General features: G+C 47.2%; 6 protein-coding genes across 6 annotated transcripts; 4 read left to right on the top strand and 2 right to left on the bottom strand.

Moving 5' to 3' along the window:
• Positions 1–3,129: 3,129 nt before the first annotated feature.
• YALI1_E41061g (uncharacterized protein) lies at positions 3,130–4,316 on the bottom strand (the record flags this gene model as incomplete). The annotated part of the gene is made up of 2 exons (XM_068283193.1): positions 3,130–3,406; positions 4,312–4,316. 2 exons carry the CDS (start codon positions 4,314–4,316, stop codon positions 3,130–3,132), a joined length of 282 nt encoding a protein of 93 aa, XP_068139294.1.
• A 348-nt stretch (positions 4,317–4,664) lies between these two features.
• Positions 4,665–8,666, top strand: YALI1_E41057g (uncharacterized protein; the record flags this gene model as incomplete). Its single annotated transcript, XM_504778.3, has 1 exon — positions 4,665–8,666. The coding sequence occupies one exon, from the start codon at positions 4,665–4,667 to the stop codon at positions 8,664–8,666; it is 4,002 nt and encodes a 1,333-aa protein (XP_504778.3).
• A 366-nt stretch (positions 8,667–9,032) lies between these two features.
• YALI1_E41014g (uncharacterized protein) lies at positions 9,033–9,446 on the top strand (the record flags this gene model as incomplete). The annotated part of the gene is made up of 1 exon (XM_002143063.3): positions 9,033–9,446. One exon carries the CDS (start codon positions 9,033–9,035, stop codon positions 9,444–9,446), a length of 414 nt encoding a protein of 137 aa, XP_002143099.3.
• Positions 9,447–9,700: 254 nt separating this feature from the next.
• Positions 9,701–10,912, bottom strand: YALI1_E40995g (uncharacterized protein; the record flags this gene model as incomplete). The annotated part of the gene is made up of 1 exon (XM_504777.1): positions 9,701–10,912. One exon carries the CDS (start codon positions 10,910–10,912, stop codon positions 9,701–9,703), a length of 1,212 nt encoding a protein of 403 aa, XP_504777.1.
• A 2,046-nt stretch (positions 10,913–12,958) lies between these two features.
• YALI1_E40972g (uncharacterized protein) lies at positions 12,959–13,378 on the top strand (the record flags this gene model as incomplete). Its single annotated transcript, XM_068283192.1, has 2 exons — positions 12,959–13,186; positions 13,229–13,378. The coding sequence occupies 2 exons, from the start codon at positions 12,959–12,961 to the stop codon at positions 13,376–13,378; spliced, it is 378 nt and encodes a 125-aa protein (XP_068139293.1).
• Positions 13,379–13,411: 33 nt separating this feature from the next.
• Positions 13,412–14,650, top strand: YALI1_E40970g (uncharacterized protein; the record flags this gene model as incomplete). The annotated part of the gene is made up of 1 exon (XM_504776.3): positions 13,412–14,650. One exon carries the CDS (start codon positions 13,412–13,414, stop codon positions 14,648–14,650), a length of 1,239 nt encoding a protein of 412 aa, XP_504776.3.
• Between the last annotated feature and the right edge of the window lie 3,991 nt (positions 14,651–18,641).

The following is an 18,641-nucleotide window of genomic DNA, read 5'->3' as shown; positions in this document are numbered from 1 at the left end:
AGTATATAGACTATAATTGCTATAGCAGGGGGTGGGAGTGCAGCGCCAAGGAACCCAAGAGTGTTGCTCCTTCACTCAGCCTCGTGGGGGTGGAGAAGATGCCTCCAGGTACAAGAAAACAATGGACAGAGACTAGGAACAGTAACGAGGCCTGCAGGAACCAGAGAGTGTAGGTTTTAGTACGAAAAAAGGACCCATGATTATCGTACTGAGTACCGAGGCAGGCCAATAGCCCTATCCTATAAGCTACTGTATCGCTGTGCCGACGTTCCGAATATAGGTTGTGGTAGAGGCAGCCCAGAAATGACAAAGGAGTACAACGCGAGTATCGCCAACCCGCATTCTCTGTCGAACGTTAAACGCTTCATGGCGTCAGCACTGTCTTAGATTGCGTCAAATTAAACGATGGGCCGCAGCACCCAGCAATGGAAGCTGAGAATTCATCCATCGAAAAATCAGTGTAGAGTGCACGGATGGCATTCGAATGTAAATCATCCTTTTTGGGGGCCCCAACAGGGCCCCTGAAACACACGGATAATGGTTTCGAGTAAATTTCCATGGACGAGGTTATACAGGTTCCGTTCCTCGTATCGTATTAATAATTAAATAATAATAAAATAATTAAAATAATATTACTCTCTTGCTCCGTTTGCGATGTCAAGGAGCGTTTAATGTTTCGATATACCTGCACACAACGTTTGTATGTAATACTGTTACTTGAATTCTGTTCATGTAATTATGTTTGTGTATGTAAAATCATGAGTTAGGGCTACGGAACAGCTCAGCGCCATGTCTCTATGATACATGGTTGCATCCTATGGTGCTTTTCTTGCTGAGTTTCTCGCTTAATTCTTCGCTTAGGGTCTTGGCACCTCTTTGACTTGGTGATGTGTGTTTCTGACAGGTTCACACATCCTCTCAACCCACACAGATAGTGCACCCGTTGCCACCTACTGCAATGGCTTATACAAGTAGATGCTTGTCGAACTTTCAACGGCTAAGAAGCCAAAATGGAACTATCCCGGCACTATTCCGGAGAGCTAACACGCCATTAGCCCTGGGTCAAGGTTAATTTGCATTTGACAAGGACAAAGACAATACACACGTAGTGCGGATCCCTAGAGAGGGAAGATACAATCAGGGTCACAAGCACTCCTTCTCTTGGGGCTTTGAATTCACACTACTTGTACTAACCACCGTTGGACTACTTGTAGTGCTCTTTGGACCCAGCCTAGTGAAATAATATGCATTTTTTCGGTTCCACAATATGAAGGCAATGTACTCATCGAGCGACTTATCTCCGTCTGTGCGATAGGCTGGATACGTGCACGTCTCAATCAGGAACTATAGGCTACACAAACTACTTGTAGGGTAAGGCCCGACGGCACTGAGCAAGGATTAATTTTTAGAACAAAGGATAACAGGGGACATATGGTTCACCAGATGTCACGCTACTTGTAGGCATTATATGCCATTGTTGCTGTGCAGTATGTATAAACGAGGTGTGTTATTGGTGTTCTTAGTACTGGCTAAAGACACAGAGATCCAGATAGACGTAGAACGAAGCCCCTAGAAACAATGATACACGAGGCATACAAGTCACTCTTCGTGTATATACTCATATTGTACATACCACATGCTATAATCCCACTACAACCGCTAAACCCTCACGGCACCGCTACAGAGATGCGCTCTTGCAGTAGATACTGGCGCAGCTTGCATCTGGCGGAGGCTCTCGTATAGACACACTAAGGCCTGGGGAATGGAGGACAGACGGCGCTATGTTGACTTCAGTTTCCGTCCTGAGACGCCACCCAAACGTAGCTGGCTTACTCACCTTGTTGATCGGATTTACTGTATCTCGGCATCTAATATCCGTGGAAATGACGATCGATTGTACGAAAAGTCTGCATGTCATGTGATATGAGAGAGGGATTACAAGTAGGTGGGACCATAATACTTGGAAACTGTCTGTGAGCCAGCCTTTGACAAACACATAATCATGTGGTGAAGTGCACGCGACGACTGCTATTCTTAGTACATACCCAAGTTTTAGAGCAGCTTTAACCGGCCGAATGACCGACTTTTATCCACTGCCGCAGGTTTTCTTATCACCGAGGTGTAACCACCACTCATGGCCATGAGATGGCTACGGTGTACTACTTCTCCACAATGGTCAACTCGAACTTAACTTTTTTATTTATATAATAACAAAACTTTACTGCAATAAGGAAGTAGAACTAAGCAATTGAGTTGGATACGATGAACTAAACAACTACTGCAGCTACTCACCAGGGTGGAGGAATCAGCGAAATATTTCTAAAGCAACTTTGTGAAACTGCCAACACCGACCTCTGTATTCTGTAGTCTCCACTCCAAAGACGTAGTTTTTACATGCATATCACGGAAATCCGGAAGCGGCCAGCTTCGCGTTAAGATTAGACGTAGCCAAAGTCCATACAGAGAAGACCTCGGAACCAAGAGAAGAGAGTGGATCATTGTAGTTTATCGGAAATACCTATTATACGGTATCGTTTTGGTCGGAGAGATATTACGTAGAGTTATATCCCGACAGCTGTGCTTCAACATGACTACCTTTCAGTATGGGCAGGCATATTATCCTAGTGCAACATCACCACCAAGAGTGCTCGTTTTTCCGTCTCAAGGAATATGGGATCTGAGCGCCAACTTTGGTAGTAGGTAAATATTCAGTACAGTACTTGTATGAATCTGCATCCGCTGACAGTTCTTTTAGAAGTATCGATACGACTTCCGATACTCGTTCATGTGTTTCACATCTCCTGGGGCGAGAGCCGCCCGAGTACTAAACAAAGTCTCCGAGTGTTTTCCCAACTAAAATCTCACTATTATAAGAACATTTCCCTAACAAAAATACCGACTATATATAATACTAACTACTCCCAAATTGTCAACTAAACAACCAACTCATTTGCATGCATAAAAAATTCACCCAAAGTCGACCCACTCAAAATAATTGTGGACACCAAAAATACAGCAAACAGGTGAAAATCACACTCTCTCACAGCAGCTACAAATCGTCAGTTAAATAAGCCTGGTAACCCAGACGTAAAATACATTTTTGTTATTTTGCTTGGCTAAACGAAACGCTTAGGCCTCAGCGAGCTCTCGCAGTCGTCGGATGGTAGATCGGACGGTGTTGGCGGTAGCAGTGGAGACGGTGTAAGCACCACCGGCAACGGTCTTCTTGCAGGCGGAACAGGTCCAGATACCAACGGCACCTCGTCGAACGGTGGTCTTACCGCAGAAGGTACAGTCGTATCGGGAGTGCTGCTGGATTTCGAGCTTCTTGCACTGTCTTCGGAGAGAAGAACCGTATCTGACACCGTACTTACCGGTGATTCCAACCTTCTTTGTTCGCTTAGTCCTGGAGTTAGTTATGTTCGGTGGCTTGGTGCTGGCATGTTTGTGTGTGTGTCGTGGTGATTGCGGTGATGATGGCTTGAAATCGGGTCCTCATGAGTCCTCCTCGAAATTCAAAGATTTCAGTCGAAAGTCGCCGTCTTCAGTCGAAAGTCGTTGTCGATATTATCGTCGTCACATCGTCTGTGTCGCCTATGCCACATCGTCGCTTTGTCACCTCGTCACACCATTGTACCAAGTACTCACATTGTGTCTGCTTTGCGTGCTGTCGTGAAAGAGAGAAATTCGAGAGTGTCAAAATATCAAGTTGGCTTGGGAAAGAGTGGGTGACTGTTTTTCCTAATCGGGACAAGTCATGTGATCAATTGGGACTTTGGCCAGCAGAAATTAACGTTGCCTCGTGGTATATATCAGAACGTCTTGAGAAGGACATATGTGGGAGTATGAAGTGAGTAATTGGAAATAATATTGAGACGAGCGAAGAGCTAGGGTGATTTGGTCTTGAAATATGTAAACAATGTCTTCACAAACCACGAGCAACTCGATTTATGAATATATCTTTACTATTACCCCGAAACCTTATTGTATATTTTCTTCCTGCTCCTCAATCAACGTCCGGGTAACGCTTTGAAGTCTGAGGAGAGATTATCTAATCAACCAGTCTTGATTTAGGTTGTCTGGGAGAGCCAGAAATATGGACCGCGAGTGCAAGTGGTATGTAACAAAAAAATAGTATGAAATCGGAACAAATATTATACAAGTATCTGGGGTTGATAGATAGAAGGTCATAATCTGTTGAAATTTGAGGGACAAAACAAAGTTTCATTGAAGCCAACCTCGGCTCTTCTGCTTCAAAACAAGACCCAAAGATGTGACACTTATACCTCTACAGACCTTAGCCTATGTTACAGCATTGCACTCTGGCGTGTGTATTACCAGCCGCACGTGCAAACAAGTGTAATGGTGTATGTATGACGTGTTTGTGTGGGTTATAGAGACGCGTAACAGGCGCGAAAGGTACAGTCTAAACACGTGTTTACTACTTGTAGGCGGAAAGAGTTGACCAAATCAATGGCCTGTTTTCTCGCCACAGTCGCCACCACCAGGGGCACTGCCCCCCCTAACCCTATAGACATGTACGTACGTGTTCCTCCAACATGCAAGTCTAAATTTATACCTGGAGCAGCAGACCATCACAAGACGACTGAACGGTGAGTACTAAAAGAGCATCTTGCGCCCCAAATATCCACTATCTCACACAGATGTCGTATCAGAACTTCAACCTGCTCGATGTTGACGACGACGACTTCGAGCCCAAAGGCCCTGGGGGCTCACAACACCAACACCAACCGGGTCCGTCTTCCAGCAGACCTACTCTGACGCCGTTTGACAGCATACAAGATGGCGACACATTTATCGAGGCCGACGACTACGATGCATACGGCGACAGTGGCAAGCGACCGATGGAAAAGCCGCCACAGCGAGGGAACAGCATGTATGGAAACATGAAGGCGCGTCTGGGGTTTGGAGACCCGGACTACTCGGAGATGGACCTGCCATTGAACGAACGCACTCCCTACGAGAGAGATGCTGAGTCGATCAATGCCGGAATCTCCGATGCTAGACCTTCGGGAACAATGAACCGAACGAAAATCAGATCAAAGGTCAAAAAAAGCACCATGAGTATGCCCGATTTCGACATTCGACGCATGTGGAACCGGATGCGAGGCCACCAGGAGGAGCGGGGCCCCGATGGACCGCGAGTTGTGCATCTCAATGACCCGGACGCCAACTCTGCGCTCAGATATGGTGATAACCACATTTCCACCACAAAGTACAACCTGTTTACGTTCCTGCCAAAGTTCTTCTTTGAGCAGTTCTCCAAGTATGCCAACCTGTTCTTTCTGGCCACCGCGTGCATCCAGCAGGTGCCCAACGTATCGCCTACAAACAGATGGACGACGATTCTGACGCTGCTGGTGGTGCTGATTGTGTCGGCTGTCAAGGAGCTGGTGGAGGACTTTAAGCGAGCGGCTGCCGACAAGGAGCTCAACTCATCAACGGCCTACGTGCTAGAAGGATCGTCGTTTGTGGCGAGGAAGTGGATCGATGTTGCAGTGGGAGACATTGTGCGGGTGGACTCTGAAGAGCCCATCCCTGCCGATGTGGTCCTCCTGGCATCTTCCGAACCCGAGGGTCTGTGTTACATTGAGACTGCCAACCTGGACGGAGAGACCAACCTGAAGATCAAACAGGCTCACGGAGATACGGCTCCGTACGTGTCTCCCAGTGAGCTTTCTCGAGTCAGAGGCCAGCTAGATTCCGAGCTACCCAACTCCTCTCTTTACACTTATGAGGCGACCCTGAAGATTGACGGACGGCCCCCGATTCCCATGTCTCCCGAGCAGATGTTGCTTCGAGGAGCCACTCTGCGAAACACCGGATGGATCCACGGTCTGGTTGTGTTCACTGGTCACGAAACAAAGCTCATGAGAAACGCCACAGCTGCTCCTATCAAGAGAACGGCCGTGGAACACATGCTGAACATCCAGATCATCTTTTTGTTTACAATTCTCATTGTTCTGGCCGTGGTTTCCTCTCTGGGTAATGTTATCATGATCAGAGTCAACACCAATCAGCTGAGTTATCTCATGTTGGCGGACCTGAATCTCGGAGCACAGTTCTTCCTCGATCTGCTCACTTACTGGATTCTCTTTTCTAACCTGGTGCCAATTTCTCTGTTTGTGACTGTCGAAATCATCAAGTTCTACCAGGCTTACCTAATTTCCTCTGATCTGGACATGTACTACCGACCCACAGACACTCCTGCCGTTTGCAGATCGTCTTCATTGGTTGAAGAGCTGGGCCAGATTGGCTACGTCTTCTCAGACAAGACAGGTACTCTGACTCGAAACATTATGGAGTTCAAGGCCTGTTCTATTGCCGGGCGAGCTTATGCAGAGGAGGTTCCCGAGGACCAACGAGCGACCGAGGACGACGATAACAACGCCGACGACCCTGACTCGTTCGGATTCCACGACTTCAACGAGCTCAAACGATCCACTACTCAGCATGCATCTGCAGGAGTCATCCAGGAGTTCCTCACTCTGCTGGCTACTTGTCACACTGTCATTCCTGAGATTCGAGACGATGGCTCAATCAAGTACCAGGCCGCTTCTCCCGATGAGGGTGCTCTTGTTGACGGTGCTGCTACCCTCGGATATGCCTTTGCTATGCGAAAACCCAAGACTATTGGAGTTGACGTGAAACACGATACAGATACCAACCCTGCCGAGAGCCGGGAGTACGAGCTTCTCAACGTCTGTGAGTTCAACTCGACCCGAAAGCGAATGTCTGCCATTCTGCGATGCCCTGATGGAAAGATCCGACTGTATTGCAAGGGTGCAGATACCGTTATTCTCGAGCGTATGGCGCCCAACAATCCCTACGTAGACGCCACTATGCGACATTTGGAGGGATTTGCCGCCGAAGGTCTCAGAACTCTTTGTTTGGCTGTCCGAGTTGTTCCTGACGAGGAATATGCTGCGTGGAACAAGCGTTTCGTGGAAGCTCAGACCACTCTCAACAACCGAGCCCAGAAACTCGACGATTGTGCTGAGGATATTGAGAAGAACCTGTTCCTCCTCGGAGCTACAGCCATTGAGGATAAGCTTCAGGATGGTGTTCCTGAGACTATCCACACTCTCCAGTCTGCTGGAATTAAGGTGTGGGTGCTCACCGGTGACCGACAGGAGACCGCCATCAACATTGGAATGTCTTGTAAGCTGCTGTCTGAGGACATGTCGCTTCTGATTATCAACGAGGAAGACTCGGCTTCTACTCTGGATAATATCCAGAAGAAACTGGCTGCCCTACAAGGGTTGCGAGAGAACGACAGTGACTCTCTGGCTCTGGTAATCGACGGCAAGTCTCTTGGATTCGCTCTTGAGGACGAGATGGAGGAAATATTCCTAGAACTGGCTCTGCTTTGTAAGGCTGTCATTTGTTGTCGAGTCTCGCCTCTTCAGAAGGCTCTTGTTGTCAAGCTGGTCAAGCGATACACCTCCGACTTGCTTCTGGCTATCGGAGACGGTGCCAATGATGTTTCTATGATTCAAGCTGCTCACGTGGGTGTTGGTATTTCTGGTATGGAGGGTATGCAGGCCGCCCGGTCTGCTGATGTGTCTATTGGCCAGTTCCGATACCTGCGAAAGCTGCTGCTTGTACATGGAGCCTGGTCCTACCAGCGACTGTCTAAGGCCATTTTGTACTCTTTCTACAAGAATATTGCTCTGTACATGACCCAGTTCTGGTACACCTTCTTCAACGGCTTTTCCGGTCAGTCGATTTATGAGTCGTGGACCATCACCTTCTACAATGTCTTTTTCACCGTTCTGCCTCCATTTGTCATTGGTATCTTTGACCAGTTCATTTCTGCTCGTTTACTTGATCGATACCCTCAGCTCTACCAGCTTGGTCAGCATCGAGCCTTCTTCAACGTTCGACAGTTCTGGGAATGGGTTGCCAACGGTTTCTACCACTCCATTATTCTGTATTTTGGTTCTTGCGGTGTATACATGACATCCAGAGAGTTGCCCAACGGTCTCACTACCGATCATTGGGTTTGGGGTACTGCTCTTTTCACCTCGTGTATCCTAACGACCCTCGGTAAGGCTGCTCTGGTGACCAATATGTGGACCAAGTTTACGCTGATTGCCATTCCCGGCTCGTTCCTGCTTTGGATCGGTATTTTCCCTGCATACGCCACTGTGGCTCCCATGATCAACGTGTCAAGAGAGTACCGAGGCGTTCTGGCTCACACTTATCCTACCATTGTGTACTGGGCCATGACCTTTTTGCTGCCTACCATCTGCCTGCTCAGAGACATGCTGTGGAAGTACTACCGGCGAATGTACGATCCCCAAGCCTACCATTACGTGCAGGAGATCCAAAAGTACAACATTGCCGATTACCGGCCACGAATGGAGCAGTTCCAGAAGGCCATCAGAAAGGTGCGACAGGTACAGCGAATGCGAAAGCAGCGAGGTTTTGCCTTCTCGCAGGCCGATGAAGGCCAGGAGAAGGTCATTCGAGCTTACGATACCACTCAACAGAGAGGTCGACACGGAGAGATGCGTCATGCAGACGAGTACCGTACTGACGAACACAGCGATGACGGCTACAACAACAACAACAACAACAACAATCCCTTCGACGATTCTGCGCATAAGAACTTGGCTCCCAATCCTTTTGAGCTAGAGTAACTGGAGGAGGAAAAATAGACATTAGGCTACATGGGTTGCAGTAGTCTGTTAAATGATTTGGTTATGATAAATACGGGAAGAGTAGACTACTATATTGTAGCTGTAGGACAAATGACTGTCTTGTTAGTGGCTGTTTCCATTTGCTATCTATTCACGATGTAGAACCAAACGTGCATACACATGCATGCACGATTATGAGCTGTTGTGCTTTGTGCTCTCGAAATTTGCCTCCCCTAACCCTGACTCCATCATAAGCTTCTGTAGTTCGACACTGGCGTCACCATACAACATCTAACACACATCATTTCAAAATGTCTATGGGACCTGGTAAGTATTTCTGTGGGATGTAATTACTTTCCCAGTGTTATGGGTGTGGATCAGACGTCTTTATCACGCAAAACTAACTCAGGTGGACCTGGAGCTGTCTCTCAGAAGACTACAGCACCAGATCGAGGATCATTTCCTCTCGATCACGACCGAGAATGCTCTCATATTATGATTGACTATCTCAAATGCATGAAGCTAGCTCAGGGTCGAAATGCCGCAGGATGCCGACTGCTGGCCAAGGAGTATCTCCGATGCAGAATGGAGAACAACCTGATGACTCAGGACTCTTGGGACAATCTTGGTCTGCCCGACGATGATGAGACTACTGTCACTTACTCGGCAGCACTCAGTAAGATGGCAGCGAATAAGGATTCGCCTGAAAGGCCACCAACAGAATCTAAACCTGCCGATTCAAAGTCAGGCGCGGGTTCTGGGCCCTCCTCCACGGCATAATAAGTCCTCTTGTAAATAGTATTTTGTATATAGTAAACTGACTGATTTGTTTTGCATAGTGTATGTACAAATACAAATGCTGGTACAAGTACTTGTATCTTGTGTGACTATTTGGGTATCTTCCTTTACAGTGGCTAAATCGGAGGTGAATGCCATGATGCACTTGTGCGCTTGTACAAGTTCAAGTACAGGGTATGAGTTGTATGCTTATAAAATTACTTGGAAAAACCTGATCATGGACCCAACAGTCCACCCTACAACATGTCATCATCACTAATGGCCATGTTTAGAGTGACTGTGGGGGCCTCCCGCTTTTGTTCCACATCATGCAAAGACTTTAGGAACTTGGACGTGTTGGTGGTGGCAATGCCCTTCTCCTCCACCAAATTCTTCATACGCACAACCTGGTCCAGCAACTGCACCGTTTCCCGGGTGGGATCCTTGGAGCAGACGGTCTCAAACACAAATGCATCATTACTCTCGTCAATTCGGCCGTAGTTGGACAGAATCCGGGGACTGGCAGCAGACACGTCCTTGAGAGGCACACGAGAATATGCCTTATGCGACTCTCTCAGCTGACCATGCAAGAAACACAGACGCGCCGTGACAACCAGCTGCCACGTACCCTCATTTTTGAATGTCTCCATTTGTGCCTCTGTTGTCTGGACAAACTGTTTGGGGTCAGATGAATGAGCTGCCAATGCAAGTGCGTGGTATGGGTGGCAATCTCTGGCCAGCAGGTCATCTGAGGGCGACACTTCCGAGCTGTTGGGGTTCGGGATCTTTGGAAGAGGTGTGCCCATAATGAGAGAGAGCAGGATTCTTCGTGAGTAGGCGAATCTGACGATCCAGGGTCGAGTTGTGGTCTGGGTAGCTCCTGCTTCAATGGCAATGGCTAGAAAGTCGTCGGCCTTCTCCCACTCCTTGTAGGCAATGTAGACGAGAGCTCCGTAGAAGTGAAATAGAGCCAGGTCGTTTCGGGTCGCACATTTGTCCAGGGAGAGGAACTCCCGGTCGAGCACTTCCAGGCCAACGGAGCATTTGTTGGCTTCGAAAGAGAGACGCATCAGCTGCGCATGCATGGGGGTGATGGTGTTTTTGTCGGGCAATCTAGGCTGTAATAATGACAGGCCCAGAAGAGGTCGTTTGGCTCTGATGACATGGTGACTGAACTGGTCGAGTAGACTAGACAGAATATGGGGAAAGGCGCTGAGTCGCTGGATGCTGAATTGCTGCAAGAAGGTGTCCACATAGTAGAGGAAGATGGACGTATCCAGCTCGTTGCTCAGACGGACGAGCTCGTTGGCCCACACTACAGAGAAGCGGGTCACGTCTTTGAATGATTCCAGAACCTCGGTCGACTTGCCTTTGACCTTAAGTCGCTGTTCCAGAAGCGGTTCGAGTTTGGATCGGTTTTCGCCGGCTCGGATGACGTTCTGTATCCAATTGTCGGTTGCTGCTGTCATGAGGTTTGTGTGCGATAGTGAATGTCGTATAATATGATGGTGTGGAGTTGACACCCGCACTGCATCACCCAACTTAGTTCTGAGATAGCTTAATAAGCAATCTTCACGAATGGGGAGATGGTGCGTTAATGGGGTTATTATGGAAGTAAAACTACGATATTATAAGTATTTAAGCCATTGTGATATATTATTTCGACTTTTTGGCAATAAATATGGTACATTAATCAACTACTGCGTTGTTCACAGTAATATTCTAACTAACTTCCAACTATGCCAATGAACTCCCAATTATAAAGTTCCCACTCTCCAGCATTGATATATCGAATCACAGCGCAAATACGACCTTTCCGCACCTGACACGCAGTAACGGCCAATACTGAAGCTCACAAAGGTCACGGGTTAAAAAGAATAAATATATAATTTAACATACACCAGTTAAGTAGGTCTAGACCTCGTGAAATGCTCTCTTCTCAAGACAGACTTCTCAGCAAAGGTGAGAATTGTCGTATTAATAATGGATCTCAAAGCTTCTCCCCCGAGACAACGACTTATGGTATTGTTGCTAACATTTGGATTATTGTGGGTTCAGAAATAGCTGATGTCGTATATTTTTGCGTCAGATTCACAATGGTGATATTTATGCCTTCCACGAGACGGACTATAGCTACACCTCGCAATCTGCCAATGTCTGGTTCTACCTAATACGAGACTTGAAACGTGCAAAAGCAAACATTCAGTGCAGGGAGAAAGAAAAAGGAATATAAAAAGTAATTGTTAAAGTAGACATACCGGTTCAAAAGTACAAGTACAGTATATGTACAAGATACACTCATCTGTCTGTCGAGAACAGCAAGGATTCCGCTCTTGATTGAATAGCGAAGTCTTCCTCGCCCTTTAGTTTCGGCACCATAAGCTAATTACGAAACGCCCTGATCTCTTTTCTTTGTTCTTCACGGCTTGAGACAGAGTCCCTGGCTTGCCAAACAGCCTTGAGCTACCGGCCCCCTTGTCGTGTGTTTTCGTACTCGGTTACACAGCTGCAGCATATTGTCTTAAAAGAACCACACACGAGTCGACAAGGGTGCACCCTGCAGGCCGTGGAATGGACTTGTTGATATTAACAGGCATCCATACTGCAATGGTATAGAAATTTTTTTATCGATGAGCCCGATCTTCCCCACTCCCTTACGCCGTTAATCCTCCTAAAGGAGCTTGGCGAGTTTGCTGGGAAAAAAATTAGCGAAGATCTTTTGGTAGCGACGACTTTTCGTTCTTTGTCCGGGGTAGCAACCAGAGTCTGGGATGCCAAGATTGAGGTGAGGTGTTTCAAGTGGAGACTGTATGGGCGAGTATACTGGCTTGAGGTGAGATTTGTACCACCAGCGCAAGCATGATTTCACGTGTCATTCGCTGCATAGCAAAATACATCTACTTCCCTGCATATTAGTGGGCACGATACCATTGTTTACAGGTGGATAATATTTTGGGCGGTTACTTTCACGTTTCGTGTGTATACATACGTCAATGCAACCCTACATAATTAGTCTTCGCCTCCACTCTCCCAACGCATGGAACAGAGCCTAACAGTTGAGCTTGTCTTCCTATTCAGTTCACACTGTCACGCTGGCTACTAACGTACTGGGAGAGGGTCCACACAGCAAGCACGTCCCTTACAGACAGGGTGTAAGAGCCTGAGCAACAATGTTTGGTACGACAGAAAGCGACCGCGTTATTTTCGCGAACTTAATGTGACGACGATACGAGCAGTGGAATCAGCGTTTGGATGACGACATCATCTGTCATAATGCCTTCCTGCAACCTGACAATCACATATCGTCATCTCAGCCCTATAGCCGCCGCTCACCAGGCTATCATGACTCTCTCTCTTGACTCTTGAGGCTACATTGATCGGCGTTTTCGGTTCTTTTTCACCGCATCTTTACACTTTGTCTTTGCACATCTTTGGCCAGCGCTCTCAAAATTTCCCACAATAGGTTGGGAGGGCGTTGCTTTTGGATCAGATCGCTGGATCTACACATCCCTGGAATGCAGGGTGTGAAGAGTGTGTCGTGCTCAGACGACGACGCGTCATACACACCGGTGGGGGATGATTTCGCGATAACCGGTGCCAGTGTCCTTTTTCTGTGGTTGCCGCTTTTCTCCCTGTTATTTTCTGTGCCCTCGAATTTTCCCTGGCGGCAGCACTCCTACCTTTCTTACGCGCCTCATGCATGGGCACAAGCACAACAACTTAAAAAGCGATATTGTTATACAGTCTTTTGATGACGATCCCTCAGCAGGGGGTTTCACTATCAGATACAGAACGGCGATGACTTCGGGAGCATCAACAGCACCATATCGCCCCCCGTATGCGGACAGATCAGCCGGAAAGTACAAGCGTGCCTCTTTGTTTTCTTACTGAAAGAAGGCGCTACACATGCCAGAGTTCAGCTTCCTAAGCGCTGATTTCGACTCCTCTCGAAAGACTTTGGGATCGACATGTACAATGGGATCGCTTGGGAGGGGTACATATATATCCTAGGGCCGTTCCTCAAGACACGCCAACACCAGAAACCCCAAGATACCATCATGAGATTAGCCACCATTGCTTCGTTTGTTGGCTTGGTCACAGCCTCGCCCATTGGACTGCTTCCACCCGCGCTGTTGAACCCTTTTGGACCCAAGAAGCCCGATGGAACCGTGGCCACTGCTCCCCTTGACGTTGTGCACGAGATGGAGCACTACTGGAAGTACTGCTCCGTCTCCTACTGTGTTGGAATGGGTAAAAACAACCAGCTCTACTCTCAGGTCAAGTCGCCATTTGTCTGCAACAACATCCTGTGTGCCGACCAGGAGTTCTCTCAGACCGAGCTGCTGTACAGCTTTTACGGAATCAACGAGCATCAGACTGCCAACGGATACCTGGCTGCTGACCACAAGAGAAAGCAGCTGATCCTGGTGTTCCGAGGAACTCAGAGCGAGGCCGACTCTGCCGCTGACCTCAACACCTGGCAGGTCTCCAACGTCGACTTTGACGGCCTCAAAAACTCCACCGACACTAACGCTGAGAGCGATTGCCATGGCTGTTCTATCCATGCTGGATTCGTGGGTATTTTCAACAATTCTTTCAAGCAAATCGACAGCCGACTCAACCTTTACAAGTCTATGTACCCCGACTACAAGCTTGTTGTCACTGGTCACTCACTGGGAGGAGCTGTTGCTCTTCTCTACGGTGTTTCTCTCAGGATCAACGGTCGAGACCCTCTTGTTGTCACTTTTGGCCAACCCCGAGTTGGTAACGCTGCATTCGCCTCTTACGTCGACTCTCTCTTCTTCCCTACTGCTGGAGATCAGCTCTCCTCCTCTCCCTACAGAAAAATGTACCGGGTCACTCGATACGAAGACCCCGTAACCCAGGTCCCCTTCTGGGACGGTTACACTCAGCAGTCTGGAGAGGTGTTCATCAACCAGTTTAACGTGCCCACCAAGCCCGAGAACGTGGTCTTCTGCCAGGGCCAGAACAACGGCTTCTGCGCCAATGGTATCCCTTGGTACCAGTACGCCAACATCGACTCCGACAAGCAGGTCCACAGCTCATACTTTTTCCGAAGCCCTGGCTGTGGTGGATCGCAGTCCTTCACACCCTATGGTGGAAACCAAACTGAGCCTTCTGCTGTTTCTATTCCTCCAGGAGACTTGAAGGCCCGACTTAACCTGCCCTATGATACCAACTACTAATTTCGGCGCTTCAAAATTGCTATTTATTTTAATACTCTTCTTCTCTTCTCTTGTATTCATGCTGAGCGAATTGTAGCCGTTGTGAATCTCTGTTGTCAGCGTAGCATTGTATAAAGATTTTCAACACAAACCTGAATGATCGACTTCCAACCCCCACTAAATCGATCTCCGGAATGTATCTACAGGAAGAGGCTGAATAACCAGTATTATCGACATGGAACACAGCAAAATCTGCTTCTTGAACGCCCACATAGGTCATTTGGAAGGCTCAACCTCGACATGATATCCTGTTTGCTAGAATTAATACTAATAAATAATGTCTCATATCTCTTTTGCAGCGACACACACGACCATTGTGTCGAAAAGGTTCATAGTCAAGGTTATTTACAACTTAGTGTAGCAAAGAAACGAAAGTTCATCCATAACCTTGGATACCAACTGGGCGAAGATTTACATGACTAACATGCTTTCGCTTAACCTCTTCCGGCCATGTTGCGCAGACCCTCATTGCATTACGGCCGGTGGTGCATCAGATCTGCCAGGCACAGTCTGGGGCACTTTCACATTCCCGTGATGTGGAAGGCACGAGTAGTTGTTGTGCGTAGGAGTATGTATGTGTATGAATGTACGTATGTACTGTAGGGGTGGTGTTTACGTCTGTGACTTGCGCATTTGTAAACATTCATAAGCAAGCCACTGAAAGAAGTTATGAACTAGACCGTTTGACCAGATCTCAAACAGGGACATGGACTGTCCATCATCTTAGCAGAAGTGTTTGTGGCTTAGGCACAGAGAAAAAGTTCTGTTGGACCTTGCTTTCCAAACATGGACTGGAGTCAAAAATCAAAAATATGAAGATGAAGACTTCTTTGTGCGAATACGCCACGCCATGTATCTGTTGATATGCCCTAATGGTTTACGCTATCATGTCGATTCGATGCTTTAGGACTTTTGTTTGTGTTATTCTTGAGAGAGACGAGGGACGCTTTGAGGATAGCTTCTGACGCCTGGAAGCATATCCATATATAGCGAGTACGAATACGTCTTGATTGCTCACACAAGTGGGTAAACAAGAGCACCAACAAAGGCACTCCTAATGCATCTCCAAGGCGTCTCTATTGTAAACACTGGAGGTTGGGTTCTCCACACAACGCTCCAACAATATGCAAAGCGTCGATACATCAATAGCAAGAAGATCATAGAGTCTGAAGAGTATTCGGGAGTGACTGGGCGAGCTATAAATTGTTTTCTTTTTATCAGTTATATGAACAGCAGAGGTGGGATAGCCCTATCATGTCATGTCACAATGGATCTACCGCGATTTATGGGTCAATATTCCAGTATTTGGAGACAATAAATAAGAGAAACTCGAGAGGCTCGAAGACAAGAAGGACCGGATGAAGATTTTTCTCTTCCCCAAGGCTCCGTGACTATCAATCTACGATATGTCTTCAAGACATCGCAGCCAAGATCGAAGTTTGGGAGGAGGTGAAGCTACAGACAACACAAGCCAAAGCAATTCTCCGAAAAGTACATACTCTTAGAGAAGAAACACCCAAGAGTTAACAAACTTGATGAGAAAAATACCAATAGTATGTCCATATACATCTTCATGTTCTAACCAAGGTCCACTTTCATCCATTCAAGCCACTCGCCCTTCCACAAGTAGATTAGGTTGTCTTAGACTTGTCTTAGACACTTCCAGAAACGATTTTGGCTGTCAACGGGTCACGACCCCTACCGAAACAATCTAGAACCGATTATTTTACGGACTTTCAAAATGCTTGTATTTATACCCTCCAAGTCTGAATCGAACCCGCGACAGATTAAGTTCTCGTCTACCCTGAGTGACGCAGGTGAGACGGCGGACTTGGTGGACGCGTCTTTCAGGGTCTACAAGTAGTTTAGGCATGGTAGAGTTCAGATCAGTTCCTCATCAACAATACTCTGTGTAAGAATCATTAGAATTAAAAAACAAAAACAAAAAAACATCAGGTTTGTCTGATTGTGCTTAGTAAGAACAACACAACAATCAGTGAAAACGTCGCCGATTTTACAATACAAGACCCCTTTGATTATCCGACAACAGGTTAGGAATTGTAAGAGCTTGGTGACGGCGTGTTGTGCCCCCTAGGCTGGTCCAACAGACGCGTGCCTCAGAGAGCACTGACTAGGAGATCCTAGTCACTTGTAGAGAACAGTTCTAATCAATGATCCAGAGATATAAATCGTTATCCTCAGATCTTCCATCGACGCTGGAACACAGGTGAATATGAAGGTGTAAAGATTTGTACATACCAGTATGTACATACAAGGAGGTTTAATCATGAAACACGTTCAAAAGACCATGGATTTGAGGAAAAGGAGAAAGGATTTCGACTGATGAAACAAGTAATGCATTTAGCCACACCTGAGACCTTCCTCGGTCCACACTCACCTCGGTCTGCTTGAGCTGTATAGGTGTCTCAACGTTCCTGCCGAATAGCAACTCTCAGTGACGTCATTAGGCTTTCGGAGATTTGGAGCCGACAAACTTTGGCTTTTTGAAAAGATCGAGATGGCGTCGGTGTCGATCTTGAAAAATCAGGCAAGAGTGATAATTACTCCATGACTGATGATGACTGATATATGAGAGCTTAGCGCAACTATGCTAATTGTCACTCAAAGATAATGCAACTGAAGCAGATAGAGTGGTAACGAGCATAGACACTTCCGAGTAGCTACTGTCCGCAGACACAACAGTGTTCGTACTGGTCTATAGACACAAGCAATTGCTCTACATGCCATGTGCCGTATATTCTCCGCCTTCCGCACTTGTAGCAAAAATTACTTGGCGCACCTTCTTCATGGAGACGGTCAAATCAGAGGTCCCCATTTTCTTCACGAGGGTGTAACTGAGACAAGCTGCGGAGTTTGTGACGCGAAGAGGCTCACCATTGGCAATGGCTGCCTTTGCTAATAGCCGAATTAGGGGTTAAGCAGAGAGAGAGAGACAAGAGAGAAATGCAGGAACTTCCAGGTACACTCCAACGCACTCAGCAAGTCATGCAGAGCGCCAACAGCTAAGCAAGACCATGCATTGCCTTGGCAGGGGTCTGTAGTCTTGGTTGCATTCCTAGGAGGCGCCGTACGCCGTACCCGTGCAAAGCCAAGACTTGCGACGTTGAAACAATCGACGATATGACAGGGCTTGTACTGGTCAATGGGAAGCCTCGTCAAGGGGAAACCCCTCCAACCCTCCAACTCATTGAGAAGAAGAAATTACACCTCTCGGCCATAAGATTCAATGTCCCAGTTATAGGTCGTCAATATCCGTGGAAGCGAAGCTCCTCCGCTTTTCACCTTGCCATGACGCTTATTGCTATCATTATTGATAGCTCTCCATCACCACGTGGCTGGAGGAACAACGTTGTAGGGCCCAATCTCCCAAAATTCACAAGGTGTTTAGATTCAGAAGGTCGGATCTAAACCAACGTTATGCGCGCCATTACAAACTCAGTCTGCGCTAATGGTGCTAGTGAGAAACACCAGGGCACTGTCAAATGATCCATTTATGGATTTCGAAAGTGGCTAATTTGAACGTCAAAACAGGGGTGGTGTCCGACTCGACCGATTGGGTTTATTGTGGACAAAAAGCGGTGATATCCGTTCTTCAGGTGAGAAGATTGCACACCAGCCTGTAGCTCCGTGTGCGGATAAACGTCTAGATGCAAATCATTAATGCCGAAAAGACCGGTAGAAGCACGTCGTATAGCGTTTCAAACTTAGCCGGATGCTGTGAGTGCGGATGATACAGGTAGATGGAAAAAATGGCCAGCCGAGAAGAACAAAGATGAGATCACAATCCAACTATACCCTACAAGTAGCGGATCTAAAACAAAAATCACTTGACAGCTTGATCTAGTGTCAAAGTGGGCACAAGTCCCAGGCTAGAGGCCTCCTGACCAACTGGAAAAGATATGATGGAGAGCCTCGTGAGAGATCAATTCAT

Source organism: Yarrowia lipolytica, chromosome 1E, assembly GCF_001761485.1.
Source record: "Yarrowia lipolytica chromosome 1E, complete sequence".
NCBI lineage: Eukaryota > Fungi > Ascomycota > Dipodascomycetes > Dipodascales > Yarrowia > Yarrowia lipolytica.
This window is presented reverse-complemented; position numbering and strand designations above follow the sequence as displayed.